A 26,362-nucleotide genomic window follows, 5' to 3' on the forward strand; every position below is an offset into this window, starting at 1 on the left:
GTGGTACAGTCAAACTCTCTGGGAGGAGTGGGTTCCGTTGTGGGTGAGCAGGAATCCTCTGCTTTGGTTGTAGTTGAATGGGGATTGGAATAGGAAGTCGAGATACAGTTAAAGGTCGTAGAGGTAGAGCTGCACGTGGCTTCGGAGTGGATGGGGGCTGTAGTGGAGTAGGAAGTTGCAGAACAGGGATCCCAGGCACATAGTAAGGTTTCCAGAGGGGCGAACTTGATAGGGACTAGGATTACGTAACGGTAGTTGTGGCTTAGAGATCCTGTCGGGGAACTGGGTTGAACGGCTAGAGGGGCTACAGATGTGCCTATGAGGAATTACGGGTTTAGTCAGGTTGGTAGAAGAATGGCGAAGAGCAGGGGCTCGGGAGTTGGTACAGAAGAAGGGGTTACGGTGTAGGGCTCGGACAGCAGGTGCTTGAGTCCAGGGAAGCGCTTTGGTGGGGAAACACGAAGTGTCATTAGGTCAGGAGGTCTAGAGAGAGAACATGTGCTATCGTCCTCGACTACAGCCTCGTGTCAAGGGCTGATCAGTTACCGTATCTCTCAAATCAGCAGTCGATCTTGTTGGCGTGGTGGAGGTCAGAAATAACATTTGTGGGTGCCCAGAGATAGAAGTGGATGGCTAATGGTCATGAGCGTGGGATACAGGCCCTGGATCCAACAGGCAGGTTTGTGTAACGTTGTGGCACTCGTCAGCGCAAGTACTGGTTGTTTTAGGAGGCAACAGGTTCAGGTAACTTTTTGGTAAGGTGTCTCTGCATTCCGGTACGGACAGCTTTAATTTTTAGGGTACCGGATTTTTTGGTAGAGAAGAGTCTGAGCTGTTAGCAGACGCGCGGCATTCTTTTCATCCCGGAATTGCATTATTATCGGGCAGTGCATGGACGGTTTCGACTTCCGGAGCCGCCGAACTGTGCATATGGTGTTCTGCATGCCTCATGCAGTCAGGATGGCAGTTCCGGTATGCTCAAGTGGGATTCGATCAGGTGCATTGAATACTAGGACTTGATGCCGGCATCCCATGCGTTGACAAATCTCAGAAGCAATCGTGTCAATAAGAAGTGACGCTTTTTCTAAGTTGGTTGGGTCGCATGTTGCGTCAGGATACAAAAGGCATGCAATCGATTGTATGATTCGGAGGGAGGACATTTCGCTTTCCATCTGGCGCACACGTGTCCCGAGATTTTTCAGGTCATTCAGGACCTCGGAACCTACTGGTAGCGATGAAAGTGTTGCCAGGTTGAGGAGGCAAAGATGCATCAGTTAGTACAACTAAACAACCTGAGGTTTCTTGGACTACTGTCTTTTCCGGCCTCGAAATGCGACGGGGTTGGTAGCTGGATCTTCTAGATCTAAGCCGCTTCTTTGAACATACTGGGAGGATAGCTGACGGGGATCCGGGGTGTAGCGGCCGCTTTGAGGAGGAAGACGAGAGTGGTGTCATAATAAGATACTTCTGAGCAGGTTGAGGAATAACCGATTTGGTGGAATACAGTGGAGAGTGTTCTGGGGTAGTAGGACTATGGATCGTATTGGGAGGGTCACAGTCATTCTCAGGCACCAATGTTGGGTGGAAGTTCTGATATGATTGTGGAAGCGTGGGGAAGTGGCGGCATGTTGAACGGAACGATTAAGTAGATGAGGAGTAAACACGCTCTGTGAACTGGGGCTAGCACTGCTTAGGCCTACTGGAGAAGAAAGGCCTCTTTGGCCTTTGTGATCGCATCTAGTTGGGGCACCACCGTGAAAAATAGCTATCCAGCATAAAAATGGCTAAAGACCTACGGATGGGCTAAAATCCAAAAAAATTTCTACAACACCTGACCTTGAAATTTTGGTTTCGCGGCAGCTGGGTCTGAGCGAGACGAGGAGAGACAGTCAGGCCAAAGTGTGGTCAGAGAATTTCCCTTCTGTTGGAGGACCAAAGGAGTGCAGACCGGTGATCACCCAGAGTGAATTACTAACAATTGTACGGGGTGTCTGGGCAATTATAGCCGATGTTTGAAGGTTGGGGATAGGAGGAAAGAGTATCGGGAGGCATCGGATACAACGATGTCAATGGAAAAACGTAAGAGGGGATGACAGGCTAAATGGTCCATGAAAATTTGGTTTGTTTGCTGAGCTAAAAACCAAGTACAAGCTCGGCCAGAGTATATGTCCAGTTTTGTGAAGGTAAAAAATTTGTCGTCAGCAGGGAGGTTAGCTGTCGGACTAATTGCAACGGGCGGTAGGTTTTGGCTTAATAAAGAATCATGACCCAGGGTCTCCGTTTCGAAAATGAGGGGTTGACAGTGCACAGTGACCGTAGTCAATTAAAAAAGCGGTCAGGCAACAGCTTCCCAGATAGTGGATAAGAACCTAACCTTAAACTGAGATCCACTACGTCAACATATCAGGAGGGTAAGAGTAGAAATCACCAGTCGCTGTGTCACTGCTGCCAATTCCAGAAAACGAAGGGTGCATAGCGCTAGCTGTGACTGCTGGTATTCGGGAAATAGTAAGTTATTTGCATTTTGTGCATATGATGGCTCTAGAATACAAGGGGGAAGAGCGAAAAATAGCTATCCAGCATAAAAATGGCTAAAGACCTACGGATGGGCTAAAATCCAAAAAAATTTCTACAACACCTGACCTTGAAATTTTGGTTTCGCGGCAGCTGGGTCTGAGCGAGACGAGGAGAGACAGTCAGGCCAAAGTGTGGTCAGAGAATTTCCCTTCTGTTGGAGGACCAAAGGAGTGCAGACCGGTGATCACCCAGAGTGAATTACTAACAATTGTACGGGGTGTCTGGGCAATTATAGCCGATGTTTGAAGGTTGGGGATAGGAGGAAAGAGTATCGGGAGGCATCGGATACAACGATGTCAATGGAAAAACGTAAGAGGGGATGACAGGCTAAATGGTCCATGAAAATTTGGTTTGTTTGCTGAGCTAAAAACCAAGTACAAGCTCGGCCAGAGTATATGTCCAGTTTTGTGAAGGTAAAAAATTTGTCGTCAGCAGGGAGGTTAGCTGTCGGACTAATTGCAACGGGCGGTAGGTTTTGGCTTAATAAAGAATCATGACCCAGGGTCTCCGTTTCGAAAATGAGGGGTTGACAGTGCACAGTGACCGTAGTCAATTAAAAAAGCGGTCAGGCAACAGCTTCCCAGATAGTGGATAAGAACCTTAGCTTTAACTGAGATCCACTACGTCAACATATCAGGAGGGTAAGAGTAGAAATCACCAGTCGCTGTGTCACTGCTGCCAATTCCAGAAAACGAAGGGTGCATAGCGCTAGCTGTGACTGCTGGTATTCGGGAAATAGTAAGTTATTTGCATTTTGTGCATATGATGGCTCTAGAATACAAGGGGGAAGAGCGTGTGTGCTTTTTGAGTGATCAAGTGGACTTGGGGCGGTGCGACACGACTAAGACGAAGACGGCAACTTTTTGCGCACCGAGGTTAGCCGCGAACCTCACACAGGCCACCCCATGTGTATATATGTCAAAAAACGAAAGGGTGGCTGTCATTCGCTTTTGTTCCTTTGTGTAGCGAGGCAATTAGCAACCAGAACAAGTCCAATTCAGCTACAAAATACAGCGGTGCCTTTTCGGTTATCCTGGACTAAAGGCTTGGCTCAGGACCCTCGGCGATGGGAGATGCACTCGAGTGGTGAGGAGCTTACGAGCACACCATGATGCAACGTAGCATGGCGACACCCCTGCAAAGCGTACCCGATCATCACACGCAGTTTTCTACTCTCGTGCACACTATCAAATCTGCAGGATGACAACTAACCAAACTGTCATAATCGCGGTTTATGCATTAGTAAAAACTCCAATTATCAGGTATTTTACACCGTCGGGGTGAGAGCCAGTCCATTAAAATTCTTCAGTCATTTCGAGCAAGCAATCGGCAAACAGCCAACGGAACAGGCACGATGCTGTCACACCCAGGCTGTTGCCACTATCAACTATTTGCCTTCAAATCTCGACTTCACCCGCTCGCACATTTGGGGCTGCAATTGCACACACGAACAAATTGTTCACCCGGCTCCGTCAGCCCTCAGATGCAGTTCATTCTTACCCGCAGAACCTTTCGTTTTGGTGTAAACTATTCGGTTTTGTGCTGCAAGTTTAGCTTACCCTCCTACGGGTCCAACAATTTTGTTTGCATTATATGCATGGCTCTACGAATTATCTCCCCATCGAAAACATCCTTTACACATGAATTCCCTGCAACAGCAACATCAGGGAAATAGTATATTTCATTGTTGACCATTTTTTTGCGATGAAAATTGCCATTTGTTCTCAGTCCAAATTTTTCTCTCCCCGCCTCCATTTTATCTGGTGATCCACACCTGCAAATACTCTCTTGCGAAAAGCCTTTTCCAGTGAAATGGAAAATTGCACGTACTTGCTGCACATTGTCGGATATTTTCACACACCGATGAAATTTCATTTTTTCGTTTTGTTTTATTCGACATATCTTGCTGATTAATGAAAGACTTTAGAAGTTGCGGTCCCAGGCGTAAGATGTGCCTGTTGAGAAAATGAGGGCTGTCCGCATTTCAGCCATCACGGGATTTAAGAATACGTTAAGGGATTACATGACGGGCAGTCATATGGCACTTGTACGTGCATCTGAAAGTTGAAAATCCAACACTGTATAGTGCGACGAACGGATGTACTACGAATGCAATAGATAAGCAGCAAAGCATACGCAAATTCGGGGAATTTGAAGGAGGTGGGCGTAATTTGCCATTCAAAACCTGTATGCGAAGCATCGGCTGCCCAGTGCGTTTTTGTTAAGGAAGTGCAATCAGTTTCGATCAGTTTTCGGTAAACTGACGGCTAATCGAAGGGGGGTTTGGTAAACACAAGACCCTGCTTAAGTATGGGTGCGCAGTTTGTGGCTGTGGAATTCTGATTGGCGTTTATAAATCAAAACGAACAACTACCCCCAGAAGTATTGGTCATCTCTGATGAGTGACTTCGATCCTGGCCAACTGACGCTGCAGTCAGGCGAAGGTCACTTGAGCAAAATAGGTATCTCCATGTGGTAGCAGATAATGCCATTCCGAAGCTTTAAGATTCAGCAAATGTCAATGAAACACACGCATAAAAGCTTTTCGCGAAAGTTCCTCAAGCAACCAATGTCTGGCCAGCAGACACATATACTAAACCTTCCAGATCACGGAAGGCATGGGTACAGAACTTGCGGTTATGCGTGCATTCGTGAACAGTTTGCTCACATGTGTAAACTTTTCAGCTTGATCAGGGCGAACAGTATGCTTGAAGTCTTGTGATGGACAAACTTGCGGCACAAGTGCGGACAGCGGGCGTAGTGTTCAGCTGCGATATCGTGTTGTGTTACTTTCATATTAGAAAGGCTATCAGGAGGGACGTGTGTATCACATATCGTACATGTATTTTTGGTAGCAGATACACTCCGCGAACAGCCGGTAGATATTTCACCGCAAATAGTGTGCCCATTATCCGCACAAAGCTCTCAGCTGCAAACCTTTTACGAGCGTTGTAAAACTTCTCGCGGCAAAATGTTGCATTTGGTTGCATATTTTCTCAAATCGAAAACCGTTCTAATCTTCCCTCATATTTCTGCAGCTCACCAAATCCCATTGTTCACTGGGAGCAAGCGTGAAAAATCTTGTGGCATAATTTCCAAGCATCGTTGCGGCCCTAGGATGCCTAATTGAGACTTATAAGTTTGGACTAGTACCCTCAACTCAAGTGTCCGATTGCTTTACTCCATCAGGGACACGTCATAGCTTTCGAAAATTTAATTCCATAGTGCGAATATTGAGCGCCCGCAAATAGCAACTGCATTTCATTAGGGCTGCCGGAAGGCTTAGGTCATATTACGTTCGACCAATCATATGCCTCGCCGTAGAGGTGAATCAGCCGAACTTCTGGATGGCGTGTTGTAACGGCTTGCCGCCTCCTTATGTGCCTTCTTACGTGCCTTAGGAGTTGTTTTTGTTTTTGGGATGCCGTCGTTGTCACTCCTCTGTATTGTCTCCCTCATTCTGGCTCAAAGTCATGTTCATTGTCAGGCGAATTCAGCGCCGAGCACGTAGGTTTCGCCTCAGCTGATCTTACAAAGACCAGAATCCTAGTAGTCAATACTGTTGATGGCTCGTTCATTGGCATTGACATATACAGTGGGAAAGAGATTTGGAGGATTACAGGAAATCCTCTAATCTCGCAAAGCCTTAGTGAGCTACGGGTAAGAAATGAGTATCACTTCATTTTGCTCAGTTGGTTACAGATGCACACGATTACAGCCTTGTGCCCTCCCTGGATGGGCAGTTATATCTCTTGGAGCGCAGTCCGCACTCTGACAAGCACACAGCATCTTTGAAAGCATTACCACTGACCGTAGACTCCCTGTTTGCTTCAAATTTCATGCTGACGGAAGACTCTGTTTTAACTGGAGGGAAGGATAGCTCCTTATTTGCGTTCGATCCCTCAACTGGAAAGGTATTTAGCTGCATTTATTCCATTCGTTTCCAATGTGTTCATATTGGTTGTTTGAGACAAAGTTCATGGCGTTCTCACAACCATGTAACTTTCTATATGTGGATCGTTTCCTCCCATTTTGTGACTTCAGCTTTCGCATTGTTTTTGCTTGTCTGATTTTTTGGCTGTGTGCGGACAGCGTGCATCCTTCGGTATTGTTTTTCGTTGGGTGTATTGAATTTGTCTACTGCGGTTCAAGAAGCATACCCGGAAAAATAGGTTTGAACAAACATCGAGTAATGTATTTGGATCAAAATACATATAGGGAAGGTACATGCGTGAACCAACTAGGTCAGTCACGGCAGAAAGCCCTAGAGAAAACGTGAATAAAAAGACCGGCCGCGAGTTCGTGGATGATATTGAATATCCGTTGTCACATACGGATCGAGTAGCCATTGGCGAGAGTCAATCACGTTGAGGGAAACCAAGAACAGGATAAGCTCCACTACCCACTTAGGTAAGTCAAGAAGCACAACGAAGACGAAACAGGGGACACCCATACCGAGGATGGGTTTCATCTGTTTCATCTTACCACTTCACGGATATATTTCGGTTATTTCACCTCCATACCGTGTTGCGCACAGACAATAGGATACCACGAGGACAGCACTCAACAGTTTCTAATATACCGGCATCGTCACCAAACGGAAAAGAGCACTATAAATTTACTTCGACGTTTGAGCAGCATGTTCATACCTCGGTGGAAAATCTTCTTCGATCTTGCGCGTCAAAGCTGTTTGTCGCCTTTGACGCGGATGCGATGAGGTTCCACACAGTCTAGTATCCTCAGATTGTCGGAAGAGACGCTAACTCGGACAAAGACTCAGAGGTGAGGCTAATCGGTTTGTCAATGATCTGACTTTCGAAGGCAGGGTTAACTTCAGAGTAGCTCTTACAGAGTGTCAAAAATAGAGATAAAAGTAAAACAAACGTATTCGTTCGGGATTTTCAGATAGCCATATATATGGTGTTACTGACGTGCCGGCGTTTTACGCAGCCTTCTGGGAGTGCAAACTACGGAACGTTTATAGCGCAGTAGTTTTTATTTGTGAACATCCGGGGCACTCTGAATAATGGTGGCGATTTCGAGCTACAGTGCTTCAAAGCCCTATGTCAGCGATAGGATTGGCAGCGGTAATTCGAGGTAGTTCAGTGGTTATTGCTGAAACTTACTAACCGCAGTGTCCGTGGTTGACGATTGTTGTGCCTGACTGGAAACTCACCGTGAGATGTTATGCTGCGCTTTGTTCGGGCAGCCAAGTAAAATGGCGAAATCTCGGCAATGCCCTATCCTAAAGGGTTGTGCATGGTCGGGTGCTGATGAGCGATTCCTGCCCGATATTGAAAAAATTGGAAGGAGATCGGGTTGGTGGATAGCATCCTAAAGTTTAAATCTCGTGCAACGACAAGATAGTGCATCAACGTAAACAAAGCCTCGAATAGAGTGTCGCGATAGGGCGTCGCGTAAATCGACAGGCTGGTGAACCTCGCAACCATGACAGCCTATGCGAGTCAGGACAAGACTTGTGGAGTTTGTTTTTTATGGTAATCTGCAACCAGTAGTAGACAAGGCGTGCTCGATACCACTGTTGGCGACTTTACTGGTGACCTTGAAAAGCGTCAGGTGATCAACAGGTATCGTGTCGAGTTTTTTGTTTTTGCCCATCGCGAATGTTTTTTCTCCAGTGTAGTCTTTTGAGAATAAGTCAGCCGTTCAGGCGTAACACCCTCTCGGCGTCCAGTGTTTTACGTGTTTGATAAGGAACACGACGGCTGCCAGGTTGCCTAAGCCTAGACAGGAGTAGTCGAGGTGCCAAGGTTGAGTTTGAACCACGAATTCTCAAGTCAGTAGGTCGGCACCTGAACTACTAAACTTTCATGAGCCCGGGGCTTTCAATAGAGTATTGTACAGTATCCTTTTCAACGAATCACTTATAGAAATTGGGACCCAACTGCTGTGCAACTATGGAGGAAGGTGGTTCTAGCAACAATTGGACTGAAAAGGGCTGGTATTGGTCCTTGTAAAAGGCTGCATATACCTGAAGGGACACATCCAGCACCAGTATGATTACAGTTTGAAAAACCACTTTAGTACCTAATAGTCTTATTAGAGTGAGATGCGTCCGAGGGGTTGGCTACGCATCTTGTGTTGATATCGCCTAAAACAAGATGTTCTGCTGGTACTGCTTTCTTCTTAGATGGTCAGAGCAAGTGTTTTTCATCACTATCGTGCTTGATAGTTGTCTTTGGCAACATAAGACTTTCTTGGAGTATCACACCATATGTGGACATTCTTCCTGTTCATATAATGGGTGAATAATGTTAATGACAGCGGTGACGATAACCGTGTTGCTAATGAATGGTGGTTGCGGGAATGTCATTGCTAATCAGTGGTACTCTTGGTGACTGGTGATCATCGTGGTGTCACTGGTGATCGTTCTGCTGCTGTGTGGTGATAATGCCAAATGTCGAATACCTTACTCTTACAGCTCTCTCTGGATAATTAATGTCACGGATGGAGGGATTTCTTTGCGAAGATCTAATCACCTGTCTGGTTTCAGACCCTGAACTTGTAAGCTGATGTGTTACACTGTTTTCTGAGCGCAGTAGGGTGTATTTTCGTTACCGACAAGTCATATATGGGCAATGTCTAGCTGTCAGCTTCACTATCAGCATTTTGGAAAGCAACCTCATTGTTCCCTTCACTTGGGTATATTCATACAACGTGCACTATGCATTCATATACAGAAAAACCATGGAATTCCTCATATTCTGTCTTCATTTCCCCTGGGGCAATATAGAAATCTGTATCCCCGTCTAGAACGACTTTCACAAATTTCTTGTGTCTCCTGCTCCATTTTGCAAGTAACCCTATTTTCTCCGAATGTATCCACAATTATATTCGGGTTTTCGATTTTTACCTTTACTTCTCAACTTCGCTATCACTTCACAACCCCTCTGTCAGGTAAAATACAACTGCTCTCGTGATGGTTGTTCAGGGACATCTTCGAACTCTGGCGGTTCTGGTGATCCCGGCATTCTAGTTTATCGGATGACCCACATTGTTCGTGCAGTTCATGTCCCAACGGGTTCCGAAAAATGGAATTTAAGCATTCAAAATAATGAATTATGTGCCTTTCATGGCCACCTATCTACTTCCACCACAAGTGTCCGTCGTAATTCACAAACGTGTGGCACGGTACGATCAGAGACCGAGGTAAGTCATCTCGTTGCAGTTAAGTCGTACGGGATAAATAACAATTCATTGTTACGGAAACGCCTCTGCAGACACATCTGTCGTGCTGGCTACACAAACTCTCCGTTGCGAATGAATCTGGCTCTCAACAGTAATTTCGCAAACCACTGGCCTTCTACGACGAATCGTTTTCAAATATAGCTTTGAAGAGGACGTTGTTCGCAATCAGGTCGGCGGTCGTCGGATATAATCAGAACATTGTGCACTATCACCATGGGTCACCACGGCCAAATATTCTCCACATGTTCTCCCTGCACCGGATGATTAGACAAAATACCTTTAAGACTGAGTGATATTCAGTGCACCGTTGCCCCGGGTTGATTCTATCTCGATGCTATGCACCGGTTGCTTAAGATAGCTGAAAAGTACAAATGGTTTCCGCAGGTCTTCACAGTCATTTTCAAAAGACTGTAGAGCATGAGAATACCATCTTGTGAAATAAGCGTAGCGTTACCACCTCTTTATATTACTCTTTGTGTAGATTTGAGTATATATCCGAATGGCGGGTCATTTTTCAATATTCTTTCTGCTTTTTGGTAAGATATACGCCCCACTCACGGATATCATGAACAAAAACTTTGCTGAAACAGCATTCGATAGCACGGTTTGTCATACAGTATCATGGCATCATCAGGCGCTGCTAAAAAATAATCGGTGCGATAGTCAAGTTCATCTATCCGGATAGTTATAGATTCCTATATAGGCCCGCAAGAACCAAATCACCTGGAATCCGGAGGGTCACAATATCCTACTAGCCTCTGACACCCCCACAGGGTCTTTGGGCCGTAAGTGATCGCGTTGATACACACTCTCCCTGGATAGACGCCCTCAGGGACACGAGAAGTCGATGCTGTTAGAACTGTTAGGCACGATCCAATGACACAGTAGTGGCCTCTGTTGTGTAGCTTCACATGACTCTCAACATAGGATCAGTTCGTTGTTTCCATTGCACGGTGACTAAACTGAATGAACAAAACTTGAGTGGCTGGTCCCGTGGTCTTTGATGGATAATTTGCGTGAACGGAATGCTCTGTACATAGTGTCGTCTTTGTGTACCTAACAAACGGAAGTAGTCACCGATGTATTAAGTTGGTGATATAATCTTTTCTTATTTCCTCGCTCGTTCCTCGAAACCCTTTGTAAGTTAACGCCGTCTGCCAACCAGCAAGAATCCTAAACGTATCGATGGAGTCATCATCATTGACATGAGAACACTGGTGTTTCACTGTCAATCATACGGTGGCCTGTGTTTTTCAAAGAGGGAATGAACCGCCATATGTAACAGGTTGTTCCAGGGAAGCACGCCGATAGTAGGCTTTTTCTCTCACAAAGAGCAAACTGTTGACAAGGAGTTTATTTGTTGTATCAGCAGGCGCTCCCGCGGATGGTAGGTTTGGTGTTGGGAAAAACAGTTTCTATCGAGAATTATCACAGTCGCTTCGCTCAGTAACATGTACAAACACCTTGGTCTTGATGAGTGGTATGAATGCTCAGATCGGCCCACTAAGCCCAGAAGAAACCCGCCGTGACACTCGATTCGTAACTGTTGCTTATCACCAGGACAACTGGAACCTCCCTTCATTTGTGTTGTAGACGTTTGTTTCTTGCCAGTACATGGCAGAATACAAGTTTGAGATAGCTCAGTGGTCAAGGTGCGGTATTCCTAAACAGTAGGTCCGGGGTTCAAAGTTGGATTTTCGATTGCTTCTATCCGTGCTTGGGTAATCTGCTAGTAGCCAGGTAGCCTGCCCAGCCCAGGTGCTTCCTCCGAATTGCACGACAGTTATTTACTGCAGCTAAGCGATTTTTAGTGCGAACTGTCAGTACAAGCACATACATTGTGTGGCTTAACGGCCGTCTACCGCACACCACCTGTGCGCTTATTTTGAATTTTTGGCAACTAGCCACCCGTGAGGGATTAAATTCAAGACTCATTCCAATTGGATCATACAGTTCGACTCTGATCGTAGCACTGTGTGGGTATCCGTATTAAGGGTCTGTCGCCTTCAAAGCGTCCCCGTGTCCCAACACTACCGAGCTGGGTTGGCTGCAAAGCTCTAGAAGTAAGTAGGCACAGATAATATTAGGGAATTGGAGGACGGTTGCAGAAAACTTACAATGCGTGCCCAGAGCTTTAAAATCCTGTATCCTGCGGTGCATGTACATCATAGGGCCGAATATCGTCACGATCGACAACTGTCATTGATATCGGGAAAACTACCATCAGCAAATGACTATGATAATGATGGCGGCGCTGGTGGATAACGAAGATCTGGGTAATGGGAAAAGCCTTTGCATGGGGAACAGCCTGTCTGCCCCAACTAATCCGACTAGTTGGTGCGAGAGGGTGGATTTTAACAAAACAATATACAAAGCGGATGGGACCTTTATTCATATAAACTTCGTCTTAAACGATGAAGGCAGTTCAGCTAATCCCCACCCACACAGACCCTAAAGGAACCCCCCTAGCCTGAATCGAACGCGGACACTAGTTCTCCATCGGTAACAGAAATCAGGTGAGGAGTGGACTGCATGACATTCCTGAAGCATAATTAATCATTATTCCAGAATTGGTGCGACTCAGTTCTGGTGAACGTGCACTATTCCGCGACTGGGAGAGATCATTACTGTTCATAATATGTGGAATTTGTGTCCATCGTTTTGTGAAAAATACCAAACCGTCTTGCGTTTTTTCTACATTTGCGTACTGTCTTCCTAGGGTGCGCTTCCGTCTGTCGCTCCCACGCTCCGTTCCACACGAAAGTGGTCGGTCTAGTGTCCGTACGACACAATCCTATTTTTGAAAACGGCTTTTCGACCAAATGAACTGGTAAGAAGACGTTATAAACAAGAACCTTCTCAGTTGCTTTCTTCTAGGTCTAGAGACATAGTGGTGTGCTTGCTACGGGTTGTATACTATTTATACGCTGAGTTTAGTGGATTATCGTCGTTGTCGTCATATCCCACAAAAACGCGAGACGATTTCACCAATATCACAGCTTTGTGATACCCGGATGTGTCGGTTTCCAGTGGCTTCTACGTATTTCGGTGGCCAGCCAAGTGCTATTGATTGGAGGCATAACTTTGACTTCCGCTCAGCATTTCCAGCGCCTAGTAGAATTATCCATGGACAGTTTAGACTCAGAGAATTGAGTGACATTCTCTCCAATTCACCTCTGAATAACTTAAAATACTCCCATGAATTTGTCGGAGCTATGTGCTTGTCACCCGCATCCTTTTTTCCGGTATAGGCATTTTATCGTCTTCCGCTTTTGTTTCTTTGGGTTTTCTCAAAAGCTGAAAGACGTCCCTAGTTTGGACATCCCGGTTGATGGCCATTCTTCAGCGGCCGGTGTTCTTGAAGATATGCATATTCAGTTCGATCTAGACAAACTGATGATAATTGGACAAACAAAGTCTCATCTTCCCGACAGCCACTGGCATTATACCCTTCCAACACGCATTGCGAAATCATGGTTATACAACGCACATACCAAGAGACTTGATCAAATTCGTTTGTTCTCCAGTAAGTTACCTTAAGTTTATCCCCTCCATTTCTGGCCTGATTTGGTTTGTCGTAAATGAAAGCCTCCCTTTAAGATGTTGTTGCCGATGATTCGCTTGATACATTAGGTGCAATCTTTACGTTTAGGCACCCATAGGCCCGATCGTCATATGCAGGGTAGAAGCACGTTGGAATGCATAAACAAGAGTAAATAGCTTGTATAGCTGAAAGTAGGTCAGATAATCTAAGTATTGTGATGCTATTTCGAGAAGTTCCCGTCCGTTTTACGCCAACCATAATGTTGAATAGCGATGATTGGTTACCACTCCCCCATATAGGTAACCGGTATGGAAATCTACAGTGACCGACCTTGTATACTTACCGTTTATTGTCATGCCCCTCAGATCCATGTGATGAAGCTCATAAGAGAAACTGAAATTCTTGTCTTCATAGCTAGAGTAGATTGATACTCATTTCATCAATTATGGTGTTTCTTACTTCAATTTATAGGATGGTAGCATGTCTTTCAATGCACCATATTAAAGATTCACGAGAAAGCGCTCAGTTACAAAACTCGCTTCAGGATCCACTCTTTCAACTGGTTCTGTCATCTGTTGCTGTATAGAAATTCTTTAAACGGGATACCCGTGAGCAATCCTAACTGGACAGTCTGACCGCCTCAACGTTTGATAAATATCATCCAGCAGTTTCCCCGACAACAATTATATCGAGTAATTTACCCGTATTTCTCATAAACGGGTGCTACCACCACCACGCTCCATCACCACAAAGTAGATGAAAACGAAAGTCAGTTCTTCAGTCGGAAGCTCAAGCGTCTATGTGCAAGTCATTACTATCATCATCAACAATACAATACTGAATACTGGTGCCGTGCAACCACCAGCATGTTTCCAGCGTCCTTTACGCTATCTGATAGTTGGGTCATTCCGTTGACACACCTAGAACAGTAACTAGATCGTCGTTCAAGTCTTGAGGCAAGACGGTCACTTCGTCTGAACGTGATGACTCGGGTAGTTCTTTCGTGTGCCAGTGGATCACTTGTAACACCATCCTCGCCTTTTGGACTTTTGGGGTTCATATCCCGGCGTGGCTAAAGATGTGCACTGTTGATTAGCTCTGATGAGAACAAGATTCTCACACAGTGCTTCTGTTTGGTGTGGAGTTACCAGGATAAATGCACCAGGTAGACGGAGGATTGTTCAAACAAGAGTGATGTGAAGGCAAAAACCATGACGTAGAACACCCTGGCAAGAAGTATAAATAAAGGTTTAGGGAAATAAGGACTTAGTTTAAGATGGCCCTGGATACCGGAGAAAACGACCAGAAACAAACTATCCCGGTTGCCTTAATGGACGTCTAAAGGTTTAGGCAATTCGGAATGGTTGTGGAGAAAGATGAGAGGATGAGAACGGCAGTTCTTCTAGTTGATGCTTTGAAGTCACATTTTTGTAAGTAGAGGTAATAGAAGTTTTCACTACCCACTGTAACAATCAGACACAGCTATCTCCGCATGTCACCGTATATATGACTTCCTTTATATCTTGTGTGTGATAGTAACATGCTGCTAACCGAAATCCTCTTTCCCGCCTGCGAATTTCTTACTACGTCATGTCCACCTGACAACTTGACTGGTCTCTGGACATTCTCCAGTAAAATGCAGAGCTTTTATCCAAAAGCTTCAGGTCCATGCTGGTCTGTCTATGGCGTAGGTGCCACACAAGGTTTTCTCAGGCACACAGACATGTTTCTTCCGCTTAACTAACTAAAGAAGGTCATAGCTTAGCCTATCCTTAACATGAGTGTGACGTGCATGTTAATATGCCGTTTGACTGAACCGTAGGAATAAGCATTGGTTACCACTCAGTTACTTATTAAGTGCTATGCTGAAGATGAAGACACAGTAGCCTTAGTTGCAAACTCCAATAGGAATTTCTATATCATAAATTTTAAACGCGTTACCTGGTGAGTGCTTGTATTGAGTGGGCTAATGGTTCGCAGAGTAAAACGGACGTTAAACCTTAAGCCTTTGTCGCAATGAAAAGCCCATTATGAGAGCCCTCAAGGCTGGCTTTTCTGTGAGTGACTGGGGTAGTACACAATACACCAATCGATAATTTGATGCGCATGAGCTGGTGAGGGGACAAACCTTGTAGTGTTTTGAGCACAGTTGTTTCGCACCAGCCCTTTATTCATTAGTGAACAAAACGGGGGAAAATTGGACCACTGTGAGGCTTGTACCGACAAAATGGTGGTGGGGACGTGTTTCACTCAGTGAGCTCCGTAGTCACACTTGTGCACAAATCACTGATATAATTTCCACATTTTCTGTTTCAGGGATGGTCATCCACACGCGGTAACAAATATAAGTACAGAAAGCGGGTGCGCACGGCTTTAGAAGTTTGACGGACAGCCACAGTAGATTACTCTACTTGTGAGGAACAAGGGGGACTTACGTTAATAGCACACGCTTCGCTTGCCACTAATGCACACCATTCTAATATCTTGTTCGCTGGAGAACGGTACATAATTAGTTTACTCGTCTTTGGTTAGTCAGCACTAATTAAAACTAGGCCCACAAAATTTCCGTGAACTTTTATCGCCATACGCCTACCTTTCTACACATGAAAGAAAGACGCCGTCGTTCCTATACACTTTTTGCTCCCCTCATTTTTTCTCACTTAAGACTAGAGGCATATCGTCAGTAAGCCCAAGCAAATGTTTACTTTTCCTCATCACAGCACATTACGAAACTTTTCTGAATGAAACGTTCTTGGAAGTTACTTCATCCGCCTCTGTACTTTCATAGCTCTCTTCAGAACTTTCCACAGAAGAGCACTGCGGCGGATTATTCCGATGAACCCAAAATAAATGCACTGCGTCTGAAATATAAACGTAATTCATGGGGTCGTTTTTGTAGAGTCTGTAGATGTTTTATGGTTTGCATTACCATGAACTATCAGTACATGTTTGCAGACCGATAAAAAGAGCTTGTAATACGGGAAGATCTCTCCTCCAATTCCATCAGCGGCTCTTCTGAGCATATTTTGAGCTGCAACATAATATGACTGGTTTCGTGGCTTATTTTGTGTTTTCTGCCTATGGCTGTCATATTCACGATGGACTGTGAGACGATGTCTTGTGGATTGACGGCAACCTTGAATCCCCTCTCAGCATACACACTTGATCTGTATTTTTAAGTCATCCGGTGTTGCTGTTGGGTTGTGTCAAAACAAAACAGGTCTGTTCAGACAGAGGTACATGTTCGTGCTACCATTCGGTGCCAGGTTTGCAGACCGATCTAGGCCAAACATTCGGTACAGCCAAAGCGAAACGTGGCACTAGTAGAAGCGTTAGTCGACTGGAGTTGTACTGCCGCAGCTGACCTCCAAACAGCCTCATTATATGACTATTCGCCACGAGTGCCCGCCGCTCTTTGTCAGCTCACTACTAGCCTTCCGACAGGGTTCATGCGGGCGGCAGAGTGTTTTTAGTCCGTGTACAGATTTTAGGTCATTTGCTGCATGTGCGCAAGTACAACAACAAGGTGACATTGTTGGGTGGGAATGTTGGTAGTTGATGAGGTGGCGAGTGTACTGTAGCGTCTACCTCTCAGCAGCAAACGCTTGTGACCGGCCCGTCAATGGTTGCCTTTGGGAGATTAAACTCAATGTCAATGCTGCACATCTTCGCTGTATGATTGACACAAGTCCCAAACAATCAGATACCAGTTAGCTACTTGGCTTCGCCAACTTTCACATGTCGTCCTAATCGTAAGCAGTTCATTTGGCTTGGTCTGGTTTCGTCCGAGGAATATTGAAATAGATTGTCTTGAATGTGGTAGCTCAATATGATCGTTGGGCATGGTGATCTTCATTCGCCCGTTTTAGATATCGTCCAGAGATTGTCTGTCGTTCAGGTTCTGGCGCCCATTTGCACGTTGCTCGTATGCATATCCTTCTCAGTGCAACACTACCCACCCTCTAAAGAAGCATCTTCAAGGGCCGATTAGCTGTCGCCGCTTGGAATGACCGGCAAGCTCCAGGGTTATGAAATTCCGGATGTATTCCGCTGCGTCATGTGGATGTATTTACTGTGCAAGCGGAACCCTCAACTTCGTTTGAAGTGCTTGTTCCAACTAGCCAAGGCTTGCCTATCCATCCTCCAGACACTAGATGTGATGTTTAACAATTCTGTTAAATAGGCCATTATGAATGCGAAACTTTTATATCAACTAGCGATATTTGGACAGCAGCCGCAGAAGGCCGTTTTTCGTGAAACTGTATTCCAATGAAACAGCAGAACCAACGGTTATTATTGAAAACCTCATAAATGGCGAGTTTGGATGCGTCGCTGTTGCTTATTCGAGGAACCTTACGTACTAAGACTCCCATTTGCACATTTAGCAACTGATTGTATAAGTTTCCAAAAAGGATTAACAGCAGTCCCTATCCAACTTTATCGTTCTCTCTAGTGTACCGCAGATGCTGGTAGGCCGGAGGCAGAACATATTTGAATAAAAGTTGTGGGCTGTGGGATTGGCAGACAATCACAAGATCGGTTAACGCAGCATAAAAATCCTGGCTATGGCACTGTGACTGTTGCATGTACTAATTCAGAGATGTATATTTTGAGACTCAATTCTATCACTCAGTTGCTAACTATTTCCAGTGCATGCTACCTGCAACGTTTACTCCATCTAACGATTAGTTCAAATATCCCGACCTAGGACTTGGACTTGATATCTAGCTGGTTCCTGGTACACTGGTGTGCAACTGTTCATCTCAAAGTGCAGCCGACCCGCACAACCGAATGCTGTTCTTTTTTGCCCAAATTCGTTTGATTTTTACCCATCCTGACAAAGCTGATCCTCTTCACACCACATTAACTCCACACTAGGGGATATTTTGGCGGACTCGCTCGCAGAACAGCTCAGTATTGGCCGGTTAAATCTGCAGGTTCTCCCGACACCAGCGAGTCGCAGAACAACGCTGAGCAAACACTATGCAAGAAAGTCACAAACGACAAAACCCACTTTGGAATGCCCTTCTCGGGACAGACTTGTTTATCTGGGGACTCTGAATGGACAACTGTACGTTCAGGTGAGTATGATACTGACCTCTTTGTCCCGAGCGATCAACCGTTCTTTAATACTGTGACTAAGCCTGCTACGTACTTTCAGTAGTTTGTCTTGAAACGGCGCGTTTTACTTCATTTCATTCTAACCCACTCTGAATAACCAATCTTACGGTCCAGCTCAATTCCAGCTGGTGAAATTACGGACACTGGGCTTAATGTTTCAAACACGTTGAACACTGTTGATTAGACCAGGGTGGATTTTGTTATTGGGTGCACTAGCTGAGGCTTGAGTTGTTTCCACTTGCTTCTGGAATCATGTACTCTGTGTGGTCATCGATGAACCTGATATCCCTGTTGTCGATGACGGGGGGATTACGCTCTGTAGGTCACAGCAGGTGACGAGTAATTTCGATAGGGTATTTTACAATAACAATGATCATTCAGCTGTAACACTCATTCGGTGACCAGCTGCATGAGGGCTGAGATACTGTCAGTTTGCCCAAGCTAAGACAGGAGCAGTCAGGATGCATATGTTGAGTCTAAACCACGGACCCTCCGGTCAGTAAATTCGCGCTTTAACTACTAAACCATCTCAAGCTAGATGGTGTATTTGTATGGAGCTTGCTCGAGGGAAGGCTACAACCATGTCAGTGTCAGCTGTTTTGGAATTCTCGATCCACATTTGCCTTCGCTCATACGTTTGACAACACTGGGCTGGTAACGAAGCACCAAATATCAGGACACGCGGTCCGCTAGGATGGACTTTCGACTGAGGACGCAGGTTTGAAACCTATACAGATCGGTACATTCAACAGAGTTATCATGCTCACTCGCTACTTCTCACTTCTCATGTTTGTGTTTTTCTTCCCAAACACTGTAACATGCATTTCGTTCCTGATTTTTCGATTTTCGTCTAGATTCCTTCTGTGTTTTTTATTGACGTGCATACGACCAAAAAACTTAACTTGATTGAATAAAAGGGACTAGGGTTTTTTGGCCTAGTATGTGGGATGGTAGTCCTTCTTTGAATGGATGGTACACATGAAATCAAGGTTGACAGCGAAACGTCACTGTTGACCCTTCAGAGGGGGAGCCTCTATTCAAGTGGGGACTCTAGAAATTCGATGCTTCAAAAATGGATTGTGTATATGCGTTGTCTTTTCAGTCTTTTAACACGGCGGTGAGGTCAGAGGAAAGCGTCTTTGTGTAAAATAATAAAATGAGTGAAAGAGGACTTCCTGGTTAGTTGAAGTGGTGCAAATGAGCTCGGCGCTTGAAAAGGTGGAAGTTGGTAGGTGCCCGGAAACACAGTTTTGGTTTGTTCCGAGGAAGGAAGGAGCACAAGGTTTAGTTTTGCTTTTGGGGATCGGAAATTTACAGTTATGGAAGTGAATAGGCCGTTTGCATGATTATAAGATTTAAGTAGAGAGAGAGAGACGGAAGAAGATAGCTCGGACGAATTTTTGTCGAGTTTTGGGAGTGAGCTGAATAAGCTCAATAAGTTCAATAGAGCAGTCTAAAAGAAATGACCCCCATCTCGAATATGGCGTCAATGTTCTAGAAAAAAAGGTGGAGCGGGTCCAAAATGTTCGAAGTGGAATTCAACCTTCCTAATATCACAAAGAATGCGACATTAGTGGGCGATGAAAGGACCTGGTAGATCTTAGTCCAAGGGTGAACGAGGGAGAATGGGAAATGATACTTGGTTTGTTAGGAAGTTGAAGACAGAGTGGAGATACATGAGTGTTGAACTTTACAGTCCACAAGCCTCCATTCGATTGTGTTCAGTACTTTAATGCGTAATGCACAATCATTGTATAATTGTTGATTCGAGGACGGTATAAAGGAGAATGATACGGAATGGTGTCGTTTGACAATCGGGAAACCAGGCGACGAAAGACCGTTGGCATGAAGGTAAGAAATAATAGTAGTTGTACAGGATCTGAAGAAACCGCATTACTGATGGTTTAGGTCCGGAAGGCGACGCTGTGGAGAAACCTCCAGTCAGTTTACTTCGGTTGGGATGCAGGGGGATCCGCACACCAGACACGATCAAAGGCTTTCGACATGTCAAGAAAAACTAGCTCTCGCTACTTCTACATGAGTTCCAATCAGGACGAAACGCGTAATGAAGTCTTCCCTGGATCACCCACATTTCGCCTAATGATTGATTTTTTCAACTATGTATCTTATAGGTTGAGAGTGTGAACATGTGGTTCATACTGATTGAAGCCAGTCGAAATACGGCCTAATTAACACTGGTCAACGTCTCGCATGCGACAGATTGACCTAGCTGTCTGGTCGGTCTCTTTCTCACAGATAGTCGTAAATAGGCTAGACAGGTACTTGCTGAGAAACTTCCAGTCGTGTTGGAGCAGAACAGGTAGACGCTCATCGGAGCACGATGACGCTTAGGTAGAAATTTCTACTGGGATTCCCCTGAGATCGAAGGGGGTTCCATATTCGCAGTCCATGTTTCTGTTAAAGGCTGACAGTCCGGATTGGAGGTAACACGTAGCCAACGAAGTGCTCGAAATATTGTGCCCAATGGTCCAAACAGTATCCTTCCAATGAATATAATAGATCCATTGCGACCTTTGATGGTCTTGTTGACAAGGCGCTTCCAACTACTAGTCGGACGAATCAAGTGCTTGACCGCCAGGCGGATAGGACATAATATTACAGTAGTATAGGTTTTTTTTAAGGAACAAGTCGCTGTGTCTGTACCAACCCCAACATGGAGTACCAGGTGATTGTGTTCAACCAACCTAGTATGAGAAACTCTGTGCGTCAAAGTGTAGTAACGGTATTTTTCTCAGCTTAGCCCTCGGTATGAGCCTCCCAAGCTAGCGTTCACTTCAAATCAACCACCAAAAGTGCACAAGGTATATTAACGCCCAAAACGAAGTCAGAAACATTTGTACAACGCTTCATATATATAGCATAGGCAGTAATAACTTTCTGGAGACTGACGCGTTCCGGATGCGCCATTGGCAACCGGCATTCGGCCAATACTGGGTCATGATTGGCTGTTGGGTTCAGACTTTCGACCAATCGGATCTCGATCGATTTACCCTGGTAGTGATTGTGTAGCGCTTTCTTACGTTTTGATTTTGAATCCAATATTTATGTTTGTTTACATATGCCTCTATTCGTAGCATTGTGATAAGCTGGCAGCAGACGAGACTTATCTCCAGTTCTAGAGTCCCGTAATATTTGTGACTTCATTGTCACGGATTTTCTCAGTATTCGTGACAAAAATGGATCATAGGCAACAAGTCGTGGGTGAGTCGTCCCATAGTTAGTCAACTTGGCCATATTGTGACTTTGGATTTGGAGCCGTACGAGCGCGCTGGATTTTGGTAACAACGTCAGATTCAGCGTTTGACACGCAAGGAAATCACCACAAAGTGGTGATCCGGCAATCCGACCGGCACTGATTTGCTTTTCGAATCGAATCAAAACAAAGACAAGCCTAGGCTTTACAGTGGCGTACCAGTATTTGTAACCAAACTAAACTAAAAGCATACCTCTCATACGGGTCGTTGGGGTTCCACGATCGCAAATGTGCTGCAAATGAAAGGTGACTAACGGGAGTAATAAAACACAAAAGTACCTGGTGGTTCCATGATCAGCGTACTGATAGGAGAGAAAGCCAATAAAATTTGATGGCTGTTTTTTGTGTCACAATGTGGAACGGGGTCGCAATAAGCCCCCGGTTCGGTCATTCTGTAAAGAAAGCATATCTGACGGTTGACACGTTCTGGATTGATACCAACCGGCTATAGCTCGGTGAGCAATCATAACTAATGGGACACTTGAAATGAACAGAATGGGGAGTCCGTTGGGAATAAAACCGGTGTATGGTTACATTGTCGTAATACCAGCATCGATCGTTTGTTTCTTATAGCAACACAGTTGCCCTAGTCGGAAGTCAGTTTGATACCATGTTGCAGGCCTGCAAAAAGTGCATTTGGTTTTTGTCAATCATAACCGGAAACTACTCCTGATTCATCGATAAGCCTTGACCACATGTCTATTTCTTTCAGCCTATCAAAAATCACAGCCCATCGTTCACAAAAACGACAAAATTGATCCAGTGTTAGCTGCACTTCACTTTTTCTATTTGTTGACCCCATTAGAATTGGTTGACATCTCCATGTGACGCCTATGGTCACAGGAACCAAGACTGCTGCGATTCCATCTTAGATTTGCCATGATTAATTTCAAAGGTTTCTTTCTGGTTGCGGGTAGAGCACGTGCAATAGCTTGACACACATCATGACTGCAGCTTGATGCTTAAATAAAGTACCTGTCGCGCGTAATTCTAATTAGTGAACACTGATGAACACCAGTGATGGTTTACACTTCTCGGTTGTCGACGTATTTCGAACATTGATCCACAACCGTTGAACACAGTTTGTGACTTTCCTTTCATAGAGTCTACTTACCACAAATTGTATTTCATCACAGACCACATCCACGTAAATTTCCAGGTTCTCCCCTAAGTCTATCCAACCCTGTCATCGAACTACCCAGAAATATAACCATTCTGCTGATAACCTCGCATCTGTCGTTCAAAACTTCATCCCCTCCCCCCAGTTGGAAGACACCTTTGACTGGCCGTCACCGACTTACATTGACCTACCCAAACTGTCCGTGGTCCCACCTCTGTCGAGCGAACTTCCTCAACCGTCCGCGGACCGCGCTTTACCGGACTCATCACCAGAAACCATGATCGGCTACTACAGAGCTCCATATAGCGCCCGTCCCGCTGATGATATGTGTCGTCAACCTTTCTTAACAGATGAAACAAGCAAACAGGATGGACGAAAACAGACCGGACTTGTTCCATGGTTCCCCCGGGACCATGGTAGTTACAACTTCCCTGAATCCTTATCACGCTGGACGGCTTCACGATCCAAGGACCCCTCACGTATCACCGAAGAAGAAAGACAAACTGAGACTGATGAATATTTGTCCAACTGGATTCTCGGTGGAGCCAACGATTTGCTCATGCTTTTGCTTCGTGCCAATGAGATCTCTGACCGAAAATCACGGGAAACTACAGTGTTTTTCAACTTGCCCCCAACGTTTCACCGATTCGGTCACCTAATACAGATCGGATTCCTCGTTCTACTTCTCCACATCACGGACAGGGTGTTCCAAATGTTCCATCAAATTAATGTACCAAGGTACGTTCGCTCTTTTATATTCTGATGTTACAGCGTCGCTTGATTACTGCCGACTCACTCCAACCGTCAAAAATGACTGCTAGCAAGCGAATATGCGATTTATTTTGGGTCTAGATACTGATTAGTTCCTATCCAAATCATACCTGCAGGTCAGCAGTAGTCAAACCACTTGCTGACTTCACATAGTTGAGGACGGGGGATAGTTTTCGCAGAGCCGAATGTGCGGTTGCATACGAAATCTTGGCCTCAATTCATGTCCGAGGGAATAGGATCGGCTTATGAACATGTAGGGGCCTAAGCATGATGGCGCGCTAAGTAACACCGGCAACAATGACTCGTTTATCAGGAGATATCGTCGGCTCCTTTAAGTTTTGGCCCAACTCAGCACCCCCGCCCATAGCTCACCGGACAAGCGTTAACCCGGCCGTATTTCATCAACGGAACGGTTAACGGTATTGTCGTTCTTAGGATGACACTGATTAGAAAATGGAACAAGCTTACCTCGGTTCCACTTATGCACGTTTGATGGGCAGACCGGTGAGCACGCTGATTACTCACAAGGCTGATTTTACTGTGGCATGGGCATCCGCGTGTTGCGCAACTCTACATAGTCAAAGCTGTACCGAGGAGATTGAAACTCTCCCGAGTGACTCGTTTGTTTTGCGTCAGTGGGAACCTTCGCGTGTCCATACTTCCTGCGCCTGCGTAGATAACCATTTCTAGGCCTCTATCACGTGCCAGGTGCTCCCGCGATCTAGAACGGAGGTTACAGTTTTTCTAATATACTTGAAGGTTTTATTAATGGCGTACTGAGAGACAATGAACTAACCGCTACGCGATTGCGTCACCACACGTACTGATTACATTTCAACACCTTGATTAGATCCTGATATATCCCAGTACAACCGCCCATTTGACATACACAGAGCAATATGTTCAGAGACTGAAGCAAAATTGCAGAGAAGATTTCATACCTCCTTTTGGATTTCCCTCTCCTGTGCTGAAGAACTGTGTAGCCGCTTCACCCTTATTTGGACTTGACACCAGCATGTCTCAAATCTCCAGAGAGCTTCTGCCGCTCGACCTCCATTCGAACACCGTAATCATTCGACCACCAATGGCCAATCGGCTGTTTGATTAACTTGCACTTGTTGAGCACCATCCTTCAAACACAGTTCGCATCACGCGATCCCTTGTTGACTGCCAGCTTGTGGATCTACCCTTTCGCTCAGTCTTCATGTCGCACTTCGACAACGTTATATTTTTATAACTGTTCCTCGTGAACATCATCCTAGGCCGCTTGGTTGAATCAGTTCTCAATCGTTTTCATGTGGCTGACGTGCTTACTCAAACGTATTTTCATAACTTTCGGAGGGGACTTTCAAGACACTTACAGGTAACTCTACAGGTATTAATTTTTTATGGTCCCAGGACGTATGGGTCAACTCTACGTTGTGATACTAGGAACCAGGTAGAAACCGAGAGCCCTTATCAACCTTTCGAGACCGACGCACATTGGGTGGTTGTCAAGGTTGGTCGGTTATTCTTGTATTTCGTGCCCACTGAGGAGTTTTTGGGTGCATTACTTTCCTCTTGAGGTGACTCTACATGAGAAAACACCTCAATCCATAATACACTTGGGATTTTCTGTCATTGCGACCCTCTGTCGAGGAAACAAACGCTTTAGAACCAAAAAGGAGACACTTTCTTATCCTCGTTTGATTACTCCACTGTCGCTTCAAATAGCTCACTTAATAAACACGGTTGATACATTTAACTCTTCTTGCCTAGATTTGACCTGACAGCCCCCAGTTCTCTCCTGGATGTACATATTACCAACCGATGATGCATTTGAAGGTCGCCATATAGATTGAAGACCTTTAGGGTTATTGGTTGGGCGAAACTATGTCAACTTATACTTATCGAGTTCCTGATAATTAGTACTGTTTTCAATGTAACATATCTTCCTGTCAAATTATCTTACCTCCTAATGACTTAGATGATGAAGGTTGTCCAACATCATACACGTTCTTGTGATGCTAGTGTGTATCGATCACAGATACGCATGCTTATTGGATATGTATAACACTCAATTTAGGTGACTCCAAACGTCCACAGTACTCTCACGTCAGCCTCAACAAAATTCAACAAATTACAAGTACCCAAGTGTATAATGCATACGATGCTATGCTCACTGGTTACCCCCACCACGAGGAAACTCTCCCCTCACAGGGATGATTTTTGAAACCCAAAACAGAGCTTCTTTGAAAGATTATGCATAAAAGTCAGGTAGACCTTCCTCTGAAAACTCGTCGCTCAAGGACTCAGCCAACACCGGGTCACGGCAAATTCACACAGGCAATTGGAGAATGAGTCGCTCAACAATTAATCGGAGTACAGGCCAGCGATACTGGCACTCACTCACCTGGCCGGGCTGTAGTTATGCAAAAACATTCCGTTGAGGTAGACCTGTTGAGTCTAGAAGTACGAATTTTGAAGTTCAGATGATTCAGCTTCCGCGGTTCTCTAGTTATGGATCCCACGCAGCTGAGTCTTATAGACCTGGTGTTCTGTGCTCGTACTTTAGGGCTTGACGGTGTTGCCAATACCGTATACTTTGCTGCTGGATGTGAGTGTTGTACATTTGCGTAAGCCAATTTAATTGGAGAGCGCCGTGTCCCTTAGCTTTTACGACGCCCTGAATGCTCTGCTGCGGCGAGCTAAAAGCTCAGACATTGTGGTGGTTGCCGGAGATATGAATGCGCAAGTGGGCAGGCTC

General features: G+C 45.2%; 1 protein-coding gene across 1 annotated transcript in view; it reads left to right on the plus strand.

Annotated features, from left to right (window-relative positions):
• Positions 1 to 5,943: 5,943 nt before the first annotated feature.
• The window catches only part of T265_05934 (hypothetical protein), a gene marked incomplete at both ends in the record, with an annotated part of 38,369 nt that continues 17,950 nt past the window's right edge, over positions 5,944 to 26,362 (plus strand). Inside the window, 5 exons of the mRNA XM_009171081.1 lie at positions 5,944 to 6,491; positions 9,496 to 9,747; positions 13,084 to 13,312; positions 18,209 to 18,411; positions 22,991 to 23,583. Coding sequence (XP_009169345.1) covers positions 6,417 to 6,491; positions 9,496 to 9,747; positions 13,084 to 13,312; positions 18,209 to 18,411; positions 22,991 to 23,583 — 1,352 coding nt within the window. The remainder of the gene's footprint in view (positions 6,492 to 9,495; positions 9,748 to 13,083; positions 13,313 to 18,208; positions 18,412 to 22,990; positions 23,584 to 26,362) is intronic.

This window comes from Opisthorchis viverrini, assembly GCF_000715545.1.
Source record: "Opisthorchis viverrini unplaced genomic scaffold opera_v5_118, whole genome shotgun sequence".
NCBI lineage: Eukaryota > Metazoa > Platyhelminthes > Trematoda > Opisthorchiida > Opisthorchiidae > Opisthorchis > Opisthorchis viverrini.